This window comes from Uloborus diversus, chromosome 5 (assembly GCF_026930045.1).
Source record: "Uloborus diversus isolate 005 chromosome 5, Udiv.v.3.1, whole genome shotgun sequence".
Classification (NCBI taxonomy): Eukaryota; Metazoa; Arthropoda; class Arachnida; order Araneae; family Uloboridae; genus Uloborus; species Uloborus diversus.
The window spans coordinates 2,016,333-2,043,306 of record NC_072735.1 but is presented as its reverse complement, the minus strand read 5'-3'; the positions used below and the strand labels follow the sequence as shown (position 1 = coordinate 2,043,306).

At 32.7% G+C, this 26,974-nt stretch overlaps 1 protein-coding gene across 1 annotated transcript; it reads left to right on the top strand.

Moving 5' to 3' along the window:
* Positions 1–1,201: 1,201 nt before the first annotated feature.
* Positions 1,202–11,627, top strand: LOC129222409 (uncharacterized). The gene is made up of 2 exons (XM_054856919.1): positions 1,202–1,223; positions 6,460–11,627. Exons 1-2 carry the CDS (start codon positions 1,202–1,204, stop codon positions 11,625–11,627), a joined length of 5,190 nt encoding a protein of 1,729 aa, XP_054712894.1.
* The last annotated feature ends 15,347 nt before the right edge of the window (positions 11,628–26,974 follow it).

The following is a 26,974-nucleotide window of genomic DNA, read 5'->3' as shown; positions in this document are numbered from 1 at the left end:
CTTCCCAATCTCTTTGATCCACAATGCAAGAGCAGCTTCCATTTTCATATACTTTACTCAGACTCTGCAAGCTTTAACATTGAAACTAAGTTCTGAACTTATACGGATATCATTTTGTTTTGACTTTTAACTGTATGTATGGAAGATTCACTCATAGTTATTGCGTTGCTATCGTCAACGTTTGGTAGTTGTCCAAGAATATCGAGAATCTTAATCTTTTTATTTTCAGAAACTTTATTTTCCCCCCTCCCCCCATCTTCATAAACTTTAGATGAAACAGCTCACTAAGGTGCCACTATATTTCATCAACTTTAATGTTTAGAATGTAAAAAAAGAAAGCTGCTGAGCGATTTTTTTATGCACTAACAACGTGATGCCTAGACTCGTTTGATGTGGGAACTTTCGATGGTCAGTGTGATGCTAATGAGATGTAATAACATTCACAAAATATATATTTAGTTGTCAATAACGAAGCCACTACTTCCTTCCAAAGAAATTCGTGCTGTGGACGAGGAATTCGCTCGCGTCAGCTCTAAAATTCGTTACTCGTGGAAAATTCGCGTTATAGCCATTTCGCGTAAGTTGAATCGCGTTGTAGTGGGAGTCAACTGCATTAATTTATCACCACTTTTCATTCGTATTGTTCATTTTTTTATGATGCTTTATTTTTATTCATGTCTTATTTTTATTGCTTACCTTTGTTAGCAGTGCTTTAAATAAGAATAAAGAATGCAAATTAAAATTTATCTTCTATTTTCAATGGCTTCGGCAGCATTTTGTACTTCTAAAAAATATCATTCAAGATCTACGATACGAAATCTGGAATCTTTTCAGAAAGGAAAAAGATAATATTGATTTTTCAATACCATTGCTTAAGGAAATATTGACTTATTGTAATTCGGAACGCGGATATTTCTTCATGCCGATAAAAATTATATTTGATGATGTGTCCAGGAAAGAATCTTCATAGAGAATCTCGATATTGTAAAGTTTAGAAAAAGCAGTTAATTAAAATATTCTTGGTTGTCATTAAAAAACAAAAAAAAAAAAAAAAGATTGTGAACATACGTATTACACTTACTTTTAAATTTTTAGGGGGGGGATATTAAGTCAATTAACATGTAGAAGTCATTTCGTAATCTATGGAATGAACTTTAAAAGATATATGTTGGTACATTTCATATATACAAATGACTAAAGTATGAGGTCATTGGATGAGGGAAGTAAAGGGAAGGATCAAATGAGGAAGTATGAGGTATTAGCATTGGCTTACATTTGTATCTATTTTAAATATATTGGTTAGGGGTTAAAAGTTTTCGATATCGAACCAGAAGTTTAGGTTTCATATTTTTGATAAACAGAGTATCAGTGTCATTGAATAATACTTGTAAATGTATTCATCTTTATCTTTACTCATAATAAAGTTGAAAGCCTCTCTGTCTGCCTAGATGTCTGGATCTCTGTCTGGATATCTGGATCTCTGTGACGCGCGTAGCGCCTAGACAGTTCTGCCGAATTTCCTGAAATTTGGCACAGAATTAATTTATGGCAAGGGAGTGTGCACTTCGAAGCGATTTTTTAAAAATTCGATTTTGTTGTTTTTCTATTCTAGTTTTAAGAACTTTTCACCGAGCAAATTATCAAAACGTGGGCGAGTAAATTACCAAATTATCATATCGTGGAACCTTAGTACGGGCAAGCATAGCAAATTAGCGAGAAATTCATCATCCATTATGTGTAAATATATAGGCAAACCAAATGACCTTTGAATTTTGTACTACGGGCAAAGTCGTGCGGGTGCCACTAGTTACTAATAATAAAGCTGAAAGTCTGGATCTCTGGATGTCTGTTACGCGTATAGCGCCTAGACAGTTCGTCCGATTTTTCATAAAATTTGGCACACAATTGGTTTATGGGGGGTGTGCACCTCGAAGCGATTTTTCGAAAATTCGATTTGTTCTTTTTCTACTGCAATTTCAAGAAAATTTTACCGAGCAATTATTTTAACGTAGACAAGTGCAAATTAACATAACCTGGTGGACGAGAAAATTATCATAACGTGGAACACACAGGCGAGCAAATGCACATAGCAAATTGGCGGGAAATTCATCATCCATTATTTGTAAATACACAGGCGAACCAAATGACCTCTTAATTTTCTACTATGGGCAAAGCCGTACGGGTACCGCTAGTAATTAATAAATTAAGATGTGTGGCTTAAAATAAGAACAGTAGGTTATTTTAATCAAGCTTTGTTTTTAAAATAAACATAAACAGTAAAAACAGAAATGCAATCGAACTCATTTTAATGATAAACAAGAATTTTTCTTTTTGAGAAATTTAACCAAATTTAAGTAACCCTACCTGAAGAAATTCAAAAAAAAAAAAAAAATCATAAAAAATGTGAACTTGGTTCTTTTGTTTTGAGATATCATTGCTTAAATGTATCATAATATGCAAATACTGTTTTTTGAAGCATTTGATTGATTTTTTTTTTTGGTAGACAAATGATCCTAGAAGTGTTTGGTAAAATATGTATGGATGCCATTTAGATGATTTCAGTCTGTCAATATGCCACAAAATGGATTTTGTCGTTCATTTGAAACAAATGTTTTATTATTATAATTATTATAATTATTATAGTAATAATAATAATAATAATAATTATTATTATTATTATTATTATTATTATTATTATTATTACTATTACTATTACTATTACTATTACTATTACTATTATTATTATTATAAAATTTATTAGGCTGAAAAAGGGACTGTCTTGAAAGACTTATTTGAGGCAAATTCATGAACACTACCAACACAAGAATTCCATCAAAGTTGCCAATAAACACTATCTGAGATTTCAAATGGTTGAATAAAATAGATCATGGACGCCCCGTTTTTTTGTGGTTTAAACTGTTTTATACGACTTCGAGTCTGGATCATGTCAATAATAACTTCAATGCCATCTACCATCACATTGACTGGGAGGGAACCTGGAGATCATTTTGAGATTGCACTATTTGCTGACTCCAGCTACGAAATTAATTTGTTTTCAGAAATAGAAGCATGTTCAGTACTGTCCAACCACGGATTGTATGGAAGTTTCAAACGTCCAGATAAGACGAATCTATCTGAATGAGGAGGAAAATTAAAAATTTGATGCCGGTATTCCGCTCACTTGAATGAGACTTCTGTAAAAGCTGGCATCGCTAAAAAATAACAGATTCGTCCATTTCCGTCTGTAAAACGGATGTTTGTCTTTCCATACAATCCGTGGTCAGACAGTACGTCATCAGTTCTGAAATAGGGGCAGTCCCTCACACTAAAACTTTGACAATTGACTGCGTCTTGTAGGCGCTCGCCACCTTCAATTCAATCACGTAATATTCAGGAACATGAGTCTGTACGTGCCAACTATCGGTAGCTTTTGTTTATACAGACATTTTTCATGCCACAAAAATTAACATTCCGATGGGTGATTTCACGGCAGTAAAATTACTCTTATTGCTTATTGAACGGACTACGTAAAATGAATCGCTCCGGCCAATAGGAGGGCTGAATATCATACGATATCAGAGTACTTTTCTTCCTTAAGTAAAGCATTTTATAAATGATTTCGCTACAGGAGATATTTTTAAAAAATCAAAATTAAAATTTTAAAAGAAAACGAGCTGATGTGTGCCTCACATGATTTCCTTTTACTCAAATTTAATGTCATTCTCCCATTATTGGTAATTTTAATGTAATTCAATAGTTTACTCTCTAAATATCACCAACAGTGGCCAAATTGTAACCACATTTTTCTTTAAAAAAAGAAAAAAATTCCTCAAATTTGTTGCCAAGTTGGCGACAAAACTTGGCGACCAAAAGACTGGCGATATATCGCCAAGTGTCCGCCAAATTGAAACACCACTTGAGTTTACATCGAAACTAACAATGATTTCCCCCCAAAAAGGGGAAAAAGCCCCCCTTTGGAAACACCCGAGTGCAACCAAAAAGGGAGGTGCACAATTAGACCCATAATAGGAGTCTACTTACCAAATTTCAACTTTCTAGGACTTACCGTTCTTGAGTTAAGCGACGCACATACGTATATACGCACATACATACGTACATACAGACGTCACGAGAAAACTCGTTGAAACTAACTCAGGAATTGTCAAAATGGATATTTCGCGTGTCTGTACGTTCTTAGGCACTTATGCTCGTGCGGTCGAGTCGAAAAAAAACTTCAACATTCATTCGGGGGTGAGCAAAATGGAAATTAAGGTTTTTTGAGTGAAAATTTTTTCGCGAATACTTTCTTTTCTGTAAAAGGAAGTAAAAAAAAAAAGCGCTAAAATTTCAAGGAGAGGGGAAGGTTACAAACTGAATTAAGAATAAACCGAGAAGCATTTTTAAACTCCCTAAAAATTATTACGAGTTATTATGTATAGTATTAGAATGCATCGAATATTTACGTCTACTAGAAATTCGTTTGGAAAGAATACAAAACACGGGTTGCTTGAAAGAAGCGGTGTCAAGACCAAAAACTAAACTAGCCAAAGTTTTTTTTTTTTTACAATGGTTTCTTCAGCATTCCTTACTTCTAGATCAAAAAAAGTCTTAAGCTATTTTTCAAGAATAAAGTTATAGTATTGATTTTTCGATTCTATTGCTTAAGAAAATATTGACCAATTGTAATTTTGGAAGCGGAAGCTCCTTCATACGGATAACTATATTATGCGTTTGGAGATTCATCGAAGAAACAATTTTCAAAGATGGTCGTCATACTGTGAAGCATTGATAACTCCAGAGAATGGGAAGAGTGAAGTTTTTTCAGATTTTTTTCTGAAACATAAACCCGTATCGTATACATCTGGAACGAATAACAGAAAAATAAGTTTTTGTGTTGATATAATTCTGTTGCCGTTTTAATATCTGCCAAATTTTCGTATTCTTCACCCACTTATTCCCACTGCACAATTTCTGTTTTAACTATTTTTATATAAAAGATCAAGTTGCGGTAGATTTTTTGCAACTTTAAATGAGCCTGTCGTAATGCATTCAAAAATCGAAGAAATATTCATACAATTACTCTAAAATTTTTTTAACAACTTTTGCGCATAGTAAACGTAAAAACTAAAACGATTGATGATTCAGTGATCAATAAAATAAATATTGAAACCTTAATAAATAAGTCTTTGATAATGTTATTCATGCAGCTCGCATACAAAGTAATCTCGAATTATTTTTAAACTTGAAAAAATAAACATGTTTTAAAGAACTTTATTGGCAAAATAACTGTAAACGGACCAGACAACTTAGACGCTTTTTTCAAGTATAATTTTAAAAATTGCGCAGCTATATGTTTTTAAATGACTAAATAATGCTGACTTTGTACATTTTAACGCTTTTGAATCTCACAAATATATGTTAAATATTTCAGCTCCAAAATTCCATTTCCTTTTTTAAGTCATGCATTTTAGGACTAAAAGTAATATGTTATTTTTCAAAAATGTTACTCTGAATTGATTTATAGCCTAATACAACAAGCACTTGTAAACTTTTAAAACAAAAAATATGTGATGTATTCAATATTATCAATTTAACTTAAAACTAATTTGATTTAAACCTTTCAAATGGGGTGATTTTGTCGCAACATGGGATAAGATTGAGCCGCATCATATTTACCAATATCAATACATGGAAAATAAATTATGTTAATGGAATGACTTTGTCGCAACATGGGATAAGATTGAGTCGCATCATATTTACCAATATCAATGCATGGAAGCTAAATTATGTTAATGCGGTGACTTTGTCGCAACATGAAATAAGATTGAGCCCCATCATATTTACCAATATCAATGCATGGAAGCTAAATTATGTTAATGGAATGACTTTATCGCTGTTAAACATTTAATTTGCATTTATAATTTGCATGTATTTTTTCTCGTTTCAGTTAAACTTGAAGTTGAAGTATTTTAATGTAAATTCATCACGTGATCTAATGACGTGGTATGCGTCCTTTAAATAGGCTGAATGCCGGTTTAGTTTTTTTTTTTCTTGACTCTTGAATTAATCGATGCTGTATCTTGATGGCAGTCACCCTTAACGTGACTGAATTACCTCTATAAAGATGTTAAATACTATATATGTGTACATATGTAAATAAACGTTTTTATTTTAAAATAATGAGTCATGAATATATAGCTAGCATTTTAACTTAACTTGAATACAAAGGAAAATATCTTGGCTAATAAAACAAAACTTGGCGTACTTGGAAAGTTCATCTTGATACATTATTTTTATTAATGTTGGTGCCGAAACCCACGGTTGGACTTGAAATAAAGGTAAGCTGTACCTTTTTCTTTATTGCTAACTCTTGAACTATGCAAAATTAAGAATTAAGTTTTGAAGCAACTTTGGCTATAAATATGAGTGTTAAAGAAAAATTAAATATGGATGCTATAGAAAAACTAAAAAATAAAAGAGCAACTGTGCGAACTGCAGTAACTAAATTAATTACAAAATCTGAGAAGTTACTAAAAGATATCGCTGAAGTTGCGGATTTTGATTCGATAAGCGAATCACTGGATATCTTAATTGAAAAAGAAAAGCTATTAAAAGAATTAGATTCCGCAATAGATGATCTAATTACTGATAAAGCAGAGTATGAAAAAGAAATAACCAATGTTGAAGAATATTCTGACAAAATCTTAAGTCTAAAATTTAAGCTTAAGAATACACTGAGAAAACGTAACGTAAATGAAGACCTTAAAGTAGAAAATGCCATTAATGAATCAGTGTTAGAAAATAAAAGATTTTCAGCAGTAAAACTGCCTAAGTTACAAATAGAAAAATTTAGTGGAGATTCGAGCCAATTTCTTGAGTTTTTTAATACATTTTCCAATGCCATTGATTCAAACGAATCTTTAACTGAAATCGAGAAGTTTCAGTATTTAAAATCATTGCTATCAGGACCTGCATATAATGTTGTTGCGGGATTTCAACTAAATGATAAAAATTATAAAGTATGTTTAAAATTGCTTCAAGAACGGTACGGAAGACGCGAAAACATTATCAGTTGCCATATGAACAAAATTCTTAATCTTGAAGGGGTGAAATCTGCTAATAATGTTAAAGGTTTAAGAAAACTTTATGATAGTGTAGAAGTGAGTGTCAGAAATCTTGAAGCAATGGGTGTTACGTCGGGCTCATACGGACATTTGTTATTGCCTATTTTGCTAAAACTGTTGCCGGAAAATTTAATTCTAGATTTTCATAGAAAACGGGACCCAGATAAAGATACAGAAGTTACAGAGTTAATCACGTTTATTAAAGATGAACTACGATGTCGCGAAGCTACTAGTATAATAAACAACTCGTCAAACGAAAATTCTCAAAACAAGCATACTAATTTCTCTCAAAGTAAGCGTATGCCTTCGGCTGCTGCATTAAATACAACGGTAAAGCAATTCTGCATATTTTGCAGAGCTTCCGAACACACAGGAATAAATTGCACAAAATTCTCTGATGAACAAAAAAGATATAAATTAAAAAAGGAAGGACGTTGCTATAAGTGCTTTTTAAAATCTCATTTGTCATCAAATTGCAAATCAAAGCTTATTCCTTGTTCAAAATGTGAAAGTCGTGATCATAATTATTTATTTTGCTTTAAAGAAATTAAAGAACAAAATCTTGAGAAAGATAAAATTGGTGCAATTGTGTCTATGATGTCGGAGCAAAGATTTAAACAGAATAAATCTACGCTTTTACAAACTCTTTGTGTTTCTGTCTCTACTGGAAATAGATGCATTCTAGCGAGGGTTCTTTGCGATAGCGGGTCTGAAAGGTGTTTCGTGAAAAGTTCCTTAGTGAAAGAACTTAAATTGAAATCTATTAGGAAAGAAAACTTGTTGATTTACCCTTTTGGGCAAAGACAACCTTATGAATCTTGTTATGATGTGGTTGTTCTTGAACTTAATAGTATTGTACAACCATGCAATTCTATTAAAATAGAAGCTCTTGTAGTACCTGAAATTACCGGGGCAAAAGTAAAACCTGTAGCATTTGAAATTATAGAAACCATGAGAAAAAGCGGATATACGCCATCAGATGTAGGTCTTGAATCTGAAATAAATGTATTATTAGGCTCTGATTTCTTATGGAAAATTCAAAAGGGAATTGTCGAAAATTTCACAAAAGAATTGTATGTAGTGGAAGCTATATTTGGTCATACAGTGCAGGGAAGAACTGATTCAAATAAGAGGGACGTGAATTGTTTAAGGGTTTCAGTTGGAAATATAAACACCCAGCTAAAATCATTTTGGGATTTGGAATCTCTTGGTATTGAAAAAAATGAAGGTAACACTGCTAATCTTGATGCAGTAAAAGAATTTCAAGCAAATTTGAAATTTGTAAACGGTCGTTATGAAGCACGTTTATTATGGAAGGATTCTCGTGAGTTACTTGGAAATAATTTGGAAGTAGCCAAAGTAAGGTTTTCTAATTTAGAAAACAAACTCTTGAAAAACAATTCATTGTTTGAGGATTATAACTCTATTTTACGGGATCAATTTGATCAAGGTATAATACAACTTTGTCCTGAGGAATTTGTTAATAATGACTGTTATTACATGCCGCATAGACCTGTAATTCGTGAAGATAAAACTACTACAAAAACGCGTATTGTTTTTGATGCGTCATCCAAACAAGCTGGATATTTATCTCTAAATGAATGTCTAAGTCCCGGTTCAAATTTAAACCCAAATGTATTAGACATAATTTTAAAGTTTCGTGAGCATAAAATTGCCTTTTCTGCCGATATTGAAAACTCTTTTCTTCAAATTTCTATCGCTGAAGAAGATCGCAACTATTTAAGATTTCTATACTATAATAATTTTGATATTCATGAAAATATAGTTCCTTACAATATGGCGAGATGTCCTTTCGGCGTAACTTGCAGTCCTTTTATTCTCTCTTGTACGGTGAAATATCATATAAATAAATACAAAATATCTCATGAGAAAACAGTTGACATGTTAAACTCGTCACTATTTGTAGATGATTTATTTTTTGGGGCAAATACTACTGAAGAAGCTTTTAAGTTGTCGGTAGAAGCTGTTGAAATCATGAACAAAGGGGGAATGAACTTAAGAAAATTTGAAACTAATTCAGAAGAACTTAGAGCTAAGTGGAATGAGCAGGACTGTATTGATAACTTTAATTCTGATAATACTTCACTGAAAGTACTAGGGTTGATCTGGAATAGCGATAATGACACTTTTAGTTTAGATTTTCGTAATTTGTTATCAAAAATAAATGATAACTGTACTAAACGAAATGTCCTTAGAATTGCAGCTATGATTTTTGATCCAGTTGGATTCATAGCACCTTTTGTCATTCGTATGAAATGTTTCTTGCAACAATTATGGATAGCGGGACTGGATTGGGATGAAAACTTTTCTGGCGAGCTTCAAACTAACTGGAAAATTTGGCTTTCAGAAATTGAAGACCTAAATCAATTGACAATTTCGAGGCATTACTTTAATTCTTTAGTAATCACGGGAAAAATTGTTATTCAATTGCATGTGTTTAGTGATGCAAATCCAAAGGCGTATGGTGCAGTAGCATATTTGCGGTATCAAACATCGCATGATAGTTTCAAAACCAATTTTGTCCTGGCTAAATCGAGGGTTGCACCTCTAAAGAAAATTTCGCTACCACGACTTGAACTAATGGGGGCACTCATTGGTGCAAGAATTGCAAATTATATTAAGAATTTTTTATTAGTGTCGAATATTTTTTATTGGACAGATTCAGAAATTGTTCTTCATTGGATAAAGGGCTCAAAAGAAAAATGGAAACAATTTGTATCTAACCGTATTGCGGAAATACATGGTCTATCAGATCCTAATTCATGGGGACATTGCGAATCCAAAATTAACCCCTCCGATCTAATTACAAGAGGTTGCTCAGCAAAAACCTTAATAAGTTCTAAACTATGGTGGAACGGACCTGAATTCTTATCCCTACCTGAAGATCAGTGGAAAAGTGCTAAAAAACGCGCAAAACAAATTGACGTTTCTGACGAACTTTCTCGAAAATCAACATACATTTTGTCTTGCGTACTAAAGGAAAATGATGTTCCAATTATCAACATAGCTAAATACAGTTCTTTAACAAAACTTTATCGTGTAACTGCATGGATCTTCAGATTCATTTATAACAGTAGAGTAAAATTTGAGGAAAGAAATCGCGAAGAACTTTCAGCTGATGAAATAAAACGCGCAGAAATTTTCTGGGTGAAAACAGTTCAAAGTGAAAGTTTTCATGATGTTATAAAGTGCTTGAAAGCGAAAAAGAAGATTCCCAAGGAATCGAACATTTTTCAGCTAAATCCTGTATTGTCAGAAGAAGGTGTACTTTTAGTACGGGGAAGATTGCAAAAATCTAATTTAACTTTTCATGGGAGACATCCTATTATAATTCCTGATAAGCATTATTTCACAAACTTGGTCATAAAAGACTCTCACGAACGTGTTTTGCATGCAGGAGTGGCCGACACTTTAGTACAAACTCGGGAAAAGTTTTGGATTCTAAGGGGAAGACAATGTGTAAAATCGGTTCTTAATAATTGTTATATTTGCAAGAAATTTAATATTCGTCCTGGGCAACAAGTAATTGCACCTCTTCCCGGCGACCGAATCAACGAATCACCTCCCTTTTCGGTCACAGGACTTGATTTCGCTGGACCCCTTTACGTTAAAGGCAGTGAAAATAGGCATTATATTTTATTATTTACCTGCTCAATTACTAGAGCAATTCATTTGGAGCTTGTCAAGGATATGACAACTGCTGAATTTTTATTGGCTTTTCGCAGGTTTATTTCTCGAAGAGGTTTGTGTGCTATAATATATTCCGATAATGCAAAAAGTTTCAAAAGAGCTGAAATTGAGTTGAAGGAAATGTGGAAGGCAATCCACCATCCAGAAGTTAAAAAATTTTACTCCACTCTTGGAATTACTTGGAAATATATCGCTGAACGAGCAGCATGGTGGGGTGGGTTTTACGAAAGAATGGTTCGCTCGGTTAAAACCAGCCTACGTAAAAGCATAGGAAGATCATCTTTAACTCTGAGTGAGTTAGAAACTCTTCTTGTAGAAGTTGAGGCCATGATCAATTCTCGACCTTTAACCTATGTTTATTCAGAGTTTGAAGAACCATCGCCCCTTACGCCTGCCCACTTTTTGATTGGAAAACGAGCCATGTGTTTACCTGTAATTAAAATTAATGATTTAAATTTGCCTGGAACTAAGGAAATTTTACTCAAACGTTTACGCTTGCGCGAAACAATATTGAACCACTTCTGGAAACGTTGGATAAACGAATACCTTCTGAATTTAAGGTCAGCACATCACACAAACCAAATCAGAAGTCATGATATCAAGGTAAACGATGTGGTGCTAATTCATGATGAGCATCTGCCAAGAAGTTTTTGGAAAATGGGAAAAATTCTTGAAACAATTCCAGGAAGAGATGGGAAAATTCGATCCTGCAAAATACAAACTGGAAATGCCACATTAAGAAGACCTGTTCAACTTCTCTATAATCTTGAGATAAGAGACTTGAAGAATTAGTGAACTTTTTGTGGACTTAAAAAAAAAAAACCTCTTGGTTTAATGTTTAAAATTATACATGACTAATATGTTATATTTTTCTATTTTCAGAGGAAGTTCCTGTTTACTTACAATTTGGAAGTCTTGATTTAAATTATCTTGTTGAAGATATTACAAGAAATTTAATGTTCTACTTGATTTTGTTAAATATATTTTTTGATGAACAACTGTTCATCTGGGGGGAGTTGTTAAACATTTAATTTGCATTTATAATTTGCATGTATTTTTTCTCGTTTCAGTTAAACTTGAAGTTGAAGTATTTTAATGTAAATTCATCACGTGATCTAATGACGTGGTATGCGTCCTTTAAATAGGCTGAATGCCGGTTTAGTTTTTTTTTTTCTTGACTCTTGAATTAATCGATGCTGTATCTTGATGGCAGTCACCCTTAACGTGACTGAATTACCTCTATAAAGATGTTAAATACTATATATGTGTACATATGTAAATAAACGTTTTTATTTTAAAATAATGAGTCATGAATATATAGCTAGCATTTTAACTTAACTTGAATACAAAGGAAAATATCTTGGCTAATAAAACAAAACTTGGCGTACTTGGAAAGTTCATCTTGATACATTATTTTTATTAATCGCAACATGGGATAAGATTGAACCGCATCATAGTTACCAATATCAATGCATGGGAGCTAAAGTATGCTAATGGAATGACTTTGTCGCAACATGGAATAAGATTGAACCGCATCATATTTACTAATATCAATGCACGGAGGAAAAATTATGTTACGCGAAAGACAAAACAGAGCGCAGCACATTTAAACCCTTTCACCAGAAATGCAAACAGCATCCTACCTCGTACTCTTATGCCAAAATCTTTGCAGCACAGTCTCATCCCAGCTGTCACAAAGTCAACCCATTCGACGGTACACTTAGTTTAACTGATGTAGTTAATTTTACTTTTGGAAATGACAAAAATAAAACAAACAAAAAGAACAAAAATATAATTACCGTGTATTGTTTCGCAAGAGAGTGAAAATGAAACATATGTACAAATGAGTTTAATGCTCTGTCATGTAAGGTAAATTTTAAAATGTAACTTGTTATTATATGGAAAATAGTTTCATTGATTGGGCAGAACTTCCAAATCCTTCGCGATTATATACGATAATCTGGGTTTTTTTGTTTTGCTCAAAAGACAGTTATCAAATTTTCCATAAAATTAAAAGAAGAAAGCAAGAATTAAATGAATTTTTTTTCTCTCTCTCTCTGAATATGCGAAAATGTTTAATAGATACAAATGAACGCTGAATTGTAAAGTAACTAAAGTAATTTTGTAACAATCACAATAGCAACATTCAAAGAAATATTTGCCCTTCTTTTTCCGCACGCCATTTTGGAATTTCACTTTCTATACTGGGGCTTGTTAACAAGTTTACTGTACGCAGTTTCTACTTGACCAGCGTTAATTTTAATCGAATTTATTAACGCACACCTTACCCAAATCATATTTTTTTTTTTGTCTTTCCTTTTGGGTTAGGTTTTATGTCTCACTAAATATATTATAAAGCAATATTTTAAAATTAAGTTTTTTCTGTCTTCTCTCTGATCAACAAATTGAATCACCCAAAGGCAGATCGCAACAGAATGGTTCATAAAGCTGTACATCATGGTACACGAATTGGCTACTTCTGATTTATACAAGCAGTTTTACGTTTGCAAAAATGAAAAAATGTTGAATTGATCACTTCTTGCAATTCGTTACGCCAATAACTCTTGTTTTTATTGAATATAGATTGTGGGGAGGGGAATCAAAGAAAAAAAGGCCCTCTTAAATTTCATTTGGCTATAGATTTATCTAAATCTTTTACAAATATACCTGTTTTACACACAAAATGAAACAAAAAAAGTAGGCTGTTTACCCTTAGCGCAGCCAAAATTTAGTCAAAGAGGGAAAGGGGCAACGACGATTGACATAAAAATCCTTAAATGCATGTAAGAGGCGCGATTTTAAAGTAAGTACCGTTTTGAAATAAATAAAGAACAAGTACAGATAGAGCAAAGAAATATACGGATAATATTATTGTACGAAACTCTACCACACTTACGCTGTTTTTTGACATTGCTCTTGGATTTCCCAAGCATTTGTCAAAGCTTGGTACAGGTTTTTGCACACCCTATTCAAAGAAAATTGCCGCCTGCGAAGACAACCATGAGGACTCTTACAGGGCTTTGTCTGGGAAGTTTTTGAACATCCTCCGGAACTGCCCGACCTCGTTCGCAGCGACTTTCATTTGTTTCGGCATCTAAAGTCTTTCCTTGGCGGTCGATGGCACTACATCAATGATGATCTCAGAGAACATGTTACCCCATAGTTGACTACACAAGCGGCAACTTTCTACGAATAGGTATACCAAAACCAGTACCATGCTATGACAAATGCTTGGAAAATCATGGGAGCAATGTCGAAAAATAGCGTAAGGGTGGTAGATTTTTGTGCAATAAATTTCTTTCCTCTATCTGTACCTATTCTTTTTTATTTCAAAATGGTATTTACTTTAAAAACATTCCTCGTAAAATACCACGCCAGTCTGATTAATCACACCAGATTAGTTTTGATAAATTGTAATACAGAGCGACTATTAAGTGCTTCAGCGACAAGGAAAATGTATTGAAAAAGATCTACTTAAAATGTATGAATAATTCTCTTTTTCTTAAATTCTTATATCATAAAGTTTTTCCCCATAGGTACAACATTAGCTAAAATCATGTAGGTAAGGATATCATCGAAAACTGAAAATGTTTTCCGTGAAAGAAAAGTACGACCAGGGTCACGAAACAGGGGATTTGAGGTCAGACATTTGGTTTTCACTCATATTGCCAATTCTTATATGAGTTTATATTCATATAAGAACTGTTATGAACTAACCCTCATGGCCCAGTAGAAAAATTCTTTGAGGGCTAGTGACTGGCGCGAAAAAGAAAACTATCTATAGCTTTTCAAAATAACGTTAGGTCCACAAGTACAAATGTATTAACGGTGCGAAAACAAAAGAAACGAGCTGATGTGGATATCACATGACTTCCTTTTACTTCAATTTAATGTCATTTCCCCATTATTGGCAATTTTACTGTGATTCAATAGTTTACTCTCTAAATGTTATCAACAGTGTCCAAATTGAAACAAATTAAAAAAAAAAAAAACAACAAGTTGGTGACAAAACTTGGTGACCAAAAGACTGGCTATATATCGCCAAGTGTCCGCCAAATTATAACACCACTTGAGTTTACATCAAAATTAACAATGATTCCGCCCCCCCCCCCAAAAGGGTCAAAAGACCCCTTTAGAAACACCCGAATGCAACCAAAAGGGAAGGTGCACAACTAAACCCCTTTAGGAGTCTACGTACCAAATTTCAACTTTCTAGGACTTACCGTTCTTCAGTTTTGCGACATACATACGCACATAAATACATACATACGTACATACAGACGTCACGAGAAAATTCGTTATAATTAACTCGGGAATCATCATTATGGATATTTCGCGTGTCTATAAGTTCTTAGTCACTTATCCACGTGTGGTCGAGTCGAAAAAAAAAAAAAAAAAAAACTCAATATTCTTTCGGGGTTGAGTAAAATGGAAATTAAAGTGGATTTTTGAGTGTTTTTTTTTTTTTTTTTTGCGAATACAATACTCCCTTTTGTAAAAGGAAGTAAAAAACTGAGATGAAAATACCAAAAAAAAAAAAAAACAAATTGTTTAAGTCTGAAGTTGCTTCTTCTTCCTCTTCTTCTTCTTTTCTTAGTGAATATCTTTATCAGTACAGGACCTAATAAATTACCGTGGCCACCATGTTTACTTTCTTTATTTAAAAGAAAATAATGTTAATTTGACGAATTAAAAACACTAGATAACAAATTTCGCTTTCGTGTAATGCAATACAGTATTCTGATTTAAAATGGCGTGTTCTAAATACATTTCAATTGCCTAATAAGTAATCAACTATCAGTTTCCTGTTATTAGAAATTTATTAAATTAACGTGCGATTATTTTCTATTATTTCTTCTTTCTTTTTCTTTTCTTTTCTTTTTCTTTACTGTTACATATATCTCAAAATCGATGGTAATAATTAACTGAATTAAAAAAAAAATCAAATGCGCATTTTTTACCAAAAGAAGGCTCAGTAACGAATTAGCAGGCACATCTGGAAAACCTAAGCAGTGAAATGCAAGCATCATTCAAATCCAAAATAACAAAGATTTTTTTTTCATTCATAAATCATTTCCTTAAAGCATACCAGATTCAATTAAGCTGTGCGCTTAAGGCATGTTCCATCCGAAGCAGAACAAAATAAAATATTCTGTCAGAAGAACAAGGTAAATATGCTGCTGTAACCTCAGGAAACATTTACGAAAGCATTTTACTTGCTTTTTTTTATCTTCTGTTGCATACGACAAGCCTGATTAATGGATATAGCAAACACATTGTGGCGTCTGCTCAACAACACGACTTAAAGGATTAGTTTAATGTCACACATAATTATTAATTGCATTTTTTCTGCTTAAAAGGATGTACAAGCATTTTATTTAATTATTAATTATTCTTTTTCCTTTATCTCGCTTCCAGTGATTACGATAAGAAAATAATATCATTTTTATCATTTTTCCAATCTCTTATTTCCGCCGTCAAAAAATCTAGCTTAGTGAACTCAATTTTGAAACCAAGGATTTTAATTGCGACTGCTGTATTTCATTTTTTGTGTTTAACTTTTAATTGTAGATGATTGCTACAGTCGCGAAACTAACGGGAAAATAATACGACGCATATTTCTATGGGGGGGGGGGGAATTATAAAGAAACAGTAAAGTGTGTTTTTATGACTCATAATTCTCGAAAGAGATTTAATTGTTCATGAAATTTTATTTTATTTTCGTACTGTTAATGTGATTTATAGTGTGGTGGAAAAAGTCTTAAATGACTAAAAGCATAACTGGAATATGTACAGTACGCAGATAGTGATTAATTGGCAATTATTTATATTGGCAGTAAAATGATATACATGACATATTGTATCGTGTGAAAAATTCGTGATCAGGGTTTTGACTGATTTAGCTGAGCTTTGCAACCCAGTGTTTTGACTGATTTAGCTGAGCTTTGCAACCCAGTGTTTTGACTGATTTAGCTGAGCTTTACTATCCAGTGTTTTGACTGATTTAACTGAGCTTTGCTATCCAGTGTTTTGACTGATTTAGCTGAGCTTTGCAACCCAGTGTTTTGACTGATTTAGCTGAGCTTTGCAATCCAGTGTTTTGACTGATTTAGCTGAGCTTTGCTATCGAATTGAACCCACAGTTTTTCAGGTGATTTTGGAACATGTAAACCCCAACATATATTACTTGTGCTCTCCACACAATTAAGAAAAATAAAGAAAAATATTCCCAATAGTATTTTTAGTTATCTAAATACAACTTAAACGATGCCGTAATTGATATACCTATGCATATAAAGCCTCACATATACAGAGCGTATTAGTATAGCGTTTACAGACTTTCAGGGTAGATAGAGTACACTTAGGTGATGGGAAATCACATAGCAATGTATGGTCGAAAACGCTTTCCTGAAGAGAAAGTGACGACACAAAGCACGAGACAAGACACGAATAAGAGGAGAAAACATTATTATTATTTTTAATGCAAAGAAACTGCTGGTAACGTTTATGTAAGGCCCCTATATATATACGAGCCGACGCATCAGCTTAAGATTAGCCATTTTGGATCGGAGCGCGTGTTTGAGTGGTTGTCTTTTCTGGCGAGTTATCGCGTTTGGTCATAGTTCGCTGGGAGCAACTTTTAGTGGCACGTGAATTGTTTCTTAAATAAAATATTATTTTTGGCAAATTTGTTGAAATCCGAAACTTTGCTATAGTAACCCTAGCAGCGCAACAATGAAAAATCCGATCCAAAATGGCTAAGCTTAAGCTGATGCGTCGGCCTATCTATATAGCGGCTCTACGTTTATGTATGGTGCGCACTATAGATGTCGTTACGTAAACCGAAGCATCAGATGACGTTGCATGCGCGCACGCGGTTTTTGTTGCCGCCCTCGCTTTGACGTTCGATTTTCAATGCGCTGGGGATGCAAGGCATACATCACGGCTCGAGGTCGTAACTTCGAACACCTACTTTGATGACGATCTTTGGGTCCTTCGTGTTTTTTTTTCTTAGTTTTTGCTGTACTAATGGTAATAAACATGTTTTCTTCTATTATTCGTGTCTTGCTTTTTTTTTTTTTTTGGTGATTTGTGTCGTCATTATCGCGCAGGTAAAGCGTTTTCGACCATTCATTGCTATGTGGTTTCACATCGTCTAGGTGTACTCCATCTGCCCTTAAAGTCAGCAAACACTGTACTGATACACCCTGTATATAAACATTACAAAACATTGAAAGCAAATTCCAACTCTTCTGAAATGTATAATACCCCAAGTAAGCGTTAAATTACTGAATTGCTTTCTGAGCAACTGTTTTGTTTAAAGATATTGCTTTGATGACTTTAAGAACATGGTATTTCCCTTGGTCCGTATTTAACTTAAATAATATTATTCGAAATAAATTAAATTTGAGTTTCATCTTCAGAACACTGTTAAAGTATCATATGATATCATCCAATTCGATTTTCACGTGTAATAAATATCCTAGTTAACTAAATTTACATACAGACGATCAACCGTCATCTGCTTGAACCTAAAAAATAAAAATAAATAAAATAAGAGTCAAATAGAAACTTTACTTTTAGCCTCAAATCCAGTTTTTTTCTCCTCTTTTAAGATCTATTTTTAGTACCAAAGCATTGTTTTATGCCCCAAAAAAGTACTAAAGACGTATAGTCCATTTAAAGTAGATTTCTATCATTTAGAGTTCAAAAATATTTATAACTTACAACATGATGCAAACACCGAAGTTATATTACTATTTCATGAAGTAAAAAAAAAATAGTTTCAGATACATGTTTCGAATTTACAAAAAAGACCTCTTTTTAAGGCTAAACATTATTTATGTACGAAAATACTTATAACAAGGATGCTTGTGGAGTAAAAAACGTGTCTGCAAATTGCTATTGAATTTGGTAAATATATTAACTTGTGTAAGCATTTTATTTGCTACAAGATAATCTTAGCTCAAAAGATCGAGTAACAATATCTAGACGGAAGTTATTTTAATAAAAAACGAGCTGATTTGTCCATCACATGACTTCCTTTAACTCCAATTTAATGTCATTTCCCCATTATTGGCAATTTTAATGTGATTCAATAGTTTACTCTCTAAATATCATCAACATTGGCCAAATTGAAACCGAATAAATAGAAAAAAAAATAAATAAAAAACACTAAATTTGTCACCAAGTTGGCGACAAAACTTGGCGACCTAAAGACTGTTGATATATTGCCAAGTGTCCGACAAATTATAACGCCATTTGAGTTTACATCGAAATTAACAATGATTTCCCCACAAAAGGGGCAAAAGACCCCTTTAGAAACACTCGAATGCAACCAAAAGAGGATGTGCACAACTAGAACCCACTAGGAATCTACGTACCAAATATCAACTTTCTAGGACATACCGTTCTTGAGTTATGCGACATTCATACGCACATACGCACATACGCAAATACGCACATACATACATACTTACGTACATACAGACGTCACGTGAAAACTCGTAATAATTAACTCGGGAATCGTCAAAATGGATATTACGCGTGTCTGTACGTTCTTAGGCACTTATGCAAGTGTGGTCGAGTCGAAAAAATAAACTCAACATTCATTTGGAAGTGAGCAAAATGGATATTAAGGTCGATTTTTGCGTGGAATTTTTTTCGCGAACACAATACTTCCTTTTTAGTAAAAGGAAGCAAAAATAGTTATATATATACTATTTCGGAATAGAAAAATACTCCCAAACCTTAAAATGCGAATTTCCAAGAACTGTGTCAAATAAACTTAACTAATAGAGAATAAAAATCAAGAAACTCTATAGATTACCAGCAAAATATAACTGAGAATTATTCGGTTTCTACAATATGAGCTGAAATTAAAGTAATTTGCCCTGGAACTAAATGCTACATGTTCCATTCTCTTGAGGATTCTTAATTATTTCAAGAGTACTATGCAACACTCTGGAGACATTTAGTGAAATATCTCGTTAAATAAATCTGGCATTCATTTAGTTAGAGCAGTCCAGGTAATTAATCTAACATTTAATTTTCATGATTGGGTAAAAATAAGACGTTGCAAAGATTTTAATAAAATAGAGACTGTACACTTTTGAACTAATTACATTTGAGTTAACCGCATAACTGAGGTCGTGTCTAAACAAAACTACCCATCAATAATTCAAAGGCATTCCTTAATTGCATATCCTTTTGATGTGGTTTAGCACAGTAATGAGTTAGAAATTGAAGTTATTTACTATATTTTAGATAGTCTATGCAGGGTAAAACTCTTTGCAAATTTTTTTATATATATGGAGGTGTTTTAAAATTTATTTCAAAATTAAAATTTCGATCATAAAGCCATCAGACAAATGCTTGGGTGTGCGTGTGTGTGGGTGTGCGCGTGTTTGAAAAAAAAAAGCTGAATTTTTAAAACTGCTTACTGCAAAAGAGAATCAAGTTGCAAAGTTGAAAATGCATTAAACTCCCGACTATCCGCGAGCGGATTTTCCGTATGGCGGGATTATCCGAGAGTCAATCAAGAATAAAAAAAACATGTATTTTACCGTAAAAAGCAAATACCAATGATTGTGTGTTTTTTTTTTTTTTTTTTTTTTTTTGTCGAAATATTTTTAGTTTAAACTCAGTTGTTTATTTATTTATTTTTTGTGATTTCCTCAACGTACAAACACTTGTTCCATTTTATGTTAAATTCCGCTGTTCGAAAATACAAAACATTTTTACTGTTTGCAGAAAGTATTATGCCTCAATGCAGCTAAGTTTTTAAAGAAGGACAATTTTTACTGTATTTGTCCCTCATTTTAGCCTTTTTGTGGTTTATCCGCAATTTTTACTTCCTTTTACAAAAAAGGAAGTATTGCATTCACGAAAAAAATTTCAATCAAAAATCGGACTCAATTTACATTTTGCTCACCCCCGAATGAATGTTGAGGGTTTTTTTTTTTTTTGACCCAACCACACGTGGATATATGCCTAGAAACATACAGACACCCGAAGTATCCATTTTGACGATCCCCGAGTTAATTACAACGAGTTTTCTCGTGACGTTCGTATGTACGTATGTATGTGCGTATGCGTTTACATGTGTATATACGTATGTGAGTATGTGCTTATGTATCTCGTATAACTCAAAAACGGTATGTCCTAGAAAGTTGAAATTTGGTACGTAGACTCCTAGTGTAGTCTAGTTGTGCACCACCTCTTTTAGGTGCATTCGGATGCTCCAAATTGGGTCCTTTACATCTTTTTGGGGGGAAACCATTGTTAATTTCAATGCTAACTCAAGTGGTGTTATAATTGTCAAACACTTGGCGACATATCGCCAAGCTTTTTGCCGCCAAGCCAACTTGGCGAAAAATTTGGCGACTTTTTTTTCTAATTTTTAAATCTGGTTTTAATTCGGCCAATGTTGGTGATATTAAAGAGTTAACCACTGAATCACATTAAAATTGCCAATAATGGCGAAGTAAATCTGTGTAAAACGTTTTTTTGCTTGAGTTCGCAAGAAACTAGGGGTGAAATTATTTAGTGTTCCCTTGCTTACTCCAAAGAGCTCTTATCATTAAATTGGCGTAGAAGGAAGTCATGTGATGCACACATCAGCTCGTTATTTTCCACGACACTTGTGCCACACAATTCCGCGAATAATCAGGAATTTTTGGAACATGATGGAATCACATTTTAAAGTTTCAAAAGTCCTTGCACCAACAAAAGACAACTTAAAGACCGACAAAAGTAGATCTTTAGCTTAGTTCAAATAAAATATTCATAATTTTAGAAGCTCACACAGTTCAATAGCATCGATTTAGCAATTATCAAACTTTTAAACTAGCATAATGGCCGTAAAATTGCATCTCTTCAGCCATATCAGAGAACTGATATCGAACAAAATAGGAGCAGTTCATTTAAATATGCGGCATTCTTTTTTTAATAGGATACTTAAAAGGTATATTCCTTAATGAGAAACAAATAGTCCATAACAGCAGACAAAGCGCGAAAAGACTCCATGAGAAAGTTGTCTGAAATTGATTTATTGATTTTCGAAGATCATATTGGGGAAAAAAATCTAAAACTGTTTTCTAAAGGACTAAGGTAGAAAATACACAGTACGGAATCTTTAAACACTCCTGTCGAATTTGTCTTCATTGTACTTTTTGTGCATGAAATGAGAGTAATACTTTACTCAATTCTTTTACTCTTTTATTTTTGATAATTAATATAATAGTAAACTCGATAGAATCTTTAAAATGTTTTATTTTGTGAAGCAATCGAGTAATGAATAACTTCGTTCTTACTCCCTGTATGATTTTTATAATAGCAAACAAACAGTCACTCATTTTTTCACTCACCGTGATATTACATCAACTTACTTATTATACTTGCAACAAAAAGTTTAATTGAATTGTAAGTTACAACTTACTGTTCCGAAACGCTACAGCAGCTTATTAGGTAACATGAACTTAACTTAGTAACAGGGCACTTATTTTCAGTAATAATTACAGTAGCAGTTTCTAGTATTGCTTTAGTAACTACATTTAAAACTGATGAGTATTAATGTAATTGCAAGATAGATTAAAGTGATGGGTCATTTTCTTTTGAGAGTACAATTAGCAAAATCCAACTTCAAAAGTAAGTTTTTACTTTATTTTAAAATCATTTACTAATTAAAAAATATTATTTAATATTCAGTTATTCTGAATTATATAAAATTTGATTATTCATTTAAAAACTGTCCTGTTCTATACCATTTTCCTCTTCTTTTTTAAGAGCTTAATTTTAACGTTCTTGATAAAAGGAAATTCGTCTTTAAAATATGAAAGGTATGTTTGTAATTTTGATTAGAAATATATATCATAAGCTGGTGTGGTTTTGATTTTCGCTTTCGGAACAAATGCAGCTTTTTACAGTTCCCTATAACAATAAATATTGATCTTCAATTTCACAGAATACATAAATGTATTTATACAGTAAAACCTGTCTACAACGATACTGTTGGGAACTAAAAAATATCTTAATAGACAGGTTATCGTTACAGACGGTTTGATTATTCATGCTGACATTTTGCTAGGGCCAAAACAAATATTGTTATAGACAGTTTATCGTTATAGACAGTATCGTTATACACAGGTTTCACTGTATTGTCTTTACTAATAATAAAACTGAAAGTCTCTCTGTCCTGAGGACGTCTGGATGTCTGTAGGATGTCTGGATTTCTGTGATGCGCGTAGCGCCTAGACCGTTCGGCAGATTTTCATGAAATTTGGCACAAAGTTAGTTTGTAGCAGGAGGGTGCGCACCTTGAAGTGATTTTTCGAAAATTCGATTTTGTTCTTTTTCTATTCCAATTTTAAGAACAAAAATATCATAAGATGGACGAGTAAATTGCGAAATTATCATAACGTGGAACCGTAACATAGACACAAGCCAGTTGGCGAGATACGAAATTATCATATTGTGGAACCGTATTATGGGTACAATCCAATTGGCGAGAAGATTCACCATACATTTTTTGTAAATATACAAGCGAACCAAAATACCTTTTAATTTTTCTACTACGGGCAAAGCTGTGCGGGTATCACTAGTATAAAAATAAAAGGATTCGCATATCGTTACAAAAACTTGCAACTAAGACTAAAAAATGTGTCCAGAGTATTTTTTCTTAGGCTTAAAAAGCATCAGTATTCGAAATACTGATGTGTATTTCTTGTATTTCTTGTGTATTTCTTGTACCAATGTGTAGACCCATAATTATAATGAGTTATTTCTCAAAATACAACCTTAAAACCATTACTTCATAAATCCAAGCAAAGAGGCTCAAACATTCTAAAAACCTTTATTCATTTATTTTATGAGCAAATGAAAGCCATTGTTTGATTGTAAACATACTTCTTCTTACACTCGAGCTACCCACGCCCTTTTTTATATCGGAAAAGAATTTGTTGATGAAACAATTACTGTCAACAAAGTAATGATTCACTTTCGCAAGAATTGGGAGCCCAATTAAGAAGGCTTTAAATTGTAGCATTATGTTCCGGGAAGTGATGATAATTTGGACAATAAATTTAGTTCACCACTAATTGCTCGTTATTCCAGAGTTTACCCCTATTTAACAAGTCGGAACTTAAGCATGTCAGCTTTTCATAATAAAGCTACACATTGGAGCATTTCTGCTCCTTATTTGTTATAAACAATTAGCGGTTGCAAAAGTTAACAGATTCGTGGAAAAGTTATAAGTCTTTGCTTGCGCAAGTAGTTTTGAAACGAATTTGATTTTATTCAGTGCAGTGAGAGGTTATTTGTGCTTGGGAACTAATTATGAATGGGGAAAATTCGAGAATAAATGTAATTAGAGATTGTTTAAAACTAGTTTCTTATTTCAGTCAGAATTAACCTTTCAAGATTTTTAAACGTTAAAGAATAGCTAAACATTTTTTTTTTACTTTTGCTCATTAAATCTTTTGAGAATGTAATTTTGTATTATGTGGTTCATTGCTCTTTCATTTTGTGTCTATTTGAAATTCTGTTTGACTAACATATTTTGATTAATCAATGTACGCGATTAAATTTTTGTAAAGTTTCATGATTTCTTAAACAAGACAGTTTTATGTCGTTGAACATAAACACAATAATGAATTGTCTTTAAAATCTTGCTTTATGTAAAACTTAATGCCAGGGCCAAGTTTAGCTCCATACCGCCCCTAGGCAGATTTGATATCTACCACCAACTCTCCCCTAAAAGAAGTTACTGTTTAATTACTATCAAGAATTAACAATTATCAATTTATACAACATGGCTATTATTTTTTCATTGCCCTATAATTTCATAAAAAATAATCTCTTTCATTCTTTGAAATTTTAAAACATTTCCTTATAATAGTACCGCAAATAAATTACTGAAAAATGATATCGACTTTAGTTAGAACTTTAAGTGAAAATATAATGATAGAAAATGGGAAGATAAAGAGCATCCGAGCTTCGTATCGAATGTGTTAGTATGTGTTTCACATAAGATACCATCTTTATTTTAAGAAAAAAATAACTAACTTCTTTGGTGTTTTATTATTATTTTTTTATTATCATTATTTGTTATCGTTTGCATATCGTTGTTTGTTTTGAAATAAGCAATTCGGAACTCCAGCGCTCGAATACGCTACCTTGCGGTGATTTACAAAACTGCAAATGAAACTTAATCTTTGCCACGTTGCGTTCCACGTGTGTCTGTTGACGTAAACACAGGCAGTTTGTTCTGAGTATTTATTAACGCAATCGATGTGTCTTAGTTTGCTTTCAGCTACAGAAATTAATTCGTCCCTTAGTAGTATTCTCGAGCTTCTCAAAATAATGTTAGTTTTCCTTATTTCTTTCAAAAAAGTATTAAATGGTGGAAGCGCAAACAAGAAAACTCTGGATTAACAAAATTGGATAACGTTATACCAGGTAAAATTTTTTATTGTTTTGTATGAATTTGTAAGAATATGGGGTTTTTTTAATCTTAAATTAATTAAACTTACCATATTTTACAGCAGCATTTAGTTGGAATGGACAGTATGCAAAATATTTTCTTGAATATATTATCGTAGAACAAAATGAATAACCGAGAAAGAATTTACTTTATTCCTTTTATTCTCAGCTGAAAGGTTTCGCCAAATTTGTTTAGGGTTATAATTTTTAGTATTGTGCGAGCAAAGTAGCCTTGGCGAGATTTCGCGTTTTTAGTTAAACCATTTTTAATTTTTATCATGAGTGGAATAAAATGGTAGTAAGATTACAGAATTCGATAAGTGAAAGGAAATAATGGTCAATCAACTGAAAAGAAAACTACCACCATATATCCGTGAGAATTTTGTTGATGATTTGCATAACATGACACAATTAAATCGTAACTCAGAAATTAGAAAAATCGAAACAGAAAATTTTTAAATGAACCGATTCGGGAATTCGAGAGAAATAACTCGGCTACAAATGGAAAAAAAATAAGCGCTAGCCAAGCAAGGCAAAAAAGTATCACCTTCTTTCGATAACAATTTGTAATGTCACATTGAATTTTCTAGCATTAATTGTTATTCTTGTCAGGCCACAATTATTATTTAGTTTTATCAAGAATTGATAAATATCGAATTCAACATCGTGGAAATAGCTGCTTAGAACTACGAACTACGTAGTTTGCATTAATCTTTGACGTTTAGTAATGCTTCTTGAATTCTCATTTCTTTCTACGTGAGCCAGAATATCCACAAGACTTTGAAAATTAATTTTAAAAGAATAAAGCGAAAAAATCATACGTACGAACAAAAATCACAACACTTTTAGCATTTTCTTCGTTACCATATGCGTTTGTTTTAGTTTTCAATTCCGCCATTAGACAGTGACTTCAGTGCCCCCTATAGTTCGTTGGAGTTGCGAATAAAATTTTTTTTTGATCGTTTCATCATTTTTGAGGTACTGTAACCCCTTAAAGAAAAATGTACCGCCCCTGAAATTTTTGCGGCTCTAGGTAGCTGCCTACTCTGCCTATTGGTAAATTGGGCCCTGCCTATTTCGTTTTCTTCTGTTTATTCACTTACCTTATGGAAAGGAATGATTTTTCCCACAAGTATCACTAAAATATGAAGCAGGTGTTAAGAGCTAAAATAGAATAAGCCAAAAATAGCTTTTTAAATTTGGTTCAACCGTCATTTAACAGTTATTCTTTAATTTTAAAATAATGCCCCTGCTTGAGTTTTTCTTTTTTTTTTAACTACAACAATTTTCAAAAAATCGTGCAAATCCCTTCCGGTTTAACAAAATGTTAAACAAATTATTTCTTGATTGTCTCAAAACTATAATTTACAGACTTTTTTAGCTTTACTACTGGCTGTCTCATAAAAATATTAAGAGTCATAGTTTAACATTAGCAGGAATGATACCTGCTAATGTTAAACTATGACTCTTAATTTTGTATGACTCTTAAAATAATCCGTTATTTTAGTTTTTTTATATATATTTAATATATTTTATGGACATTTTGAAGAATTCAAATATTGCCTCAAAATAAAAAACAAAATATACTAGAAAATAAACACTTTGTTCATGTTTATCATTGGTAGGCCTTTTTGGCAACCCTGTATATGCTTTTTATG

What these genes read in the sequence shown, in the direction of transcription:
- LOC129222409 (XM_054856919.1), top strand. Translation starts at nt 1,202, where the DNA reads ATGAGGTCATTGGATGAGGGAA. An exon ending in GAGGTCATTGGATGAGGGAA is followed by an intron (nt 1,224 to 6,459) that starts GTAAAGGGAAGG and finishes TGGATGCTATAG; the next exon opens with AAAAACTAAAAAATAAAAGA.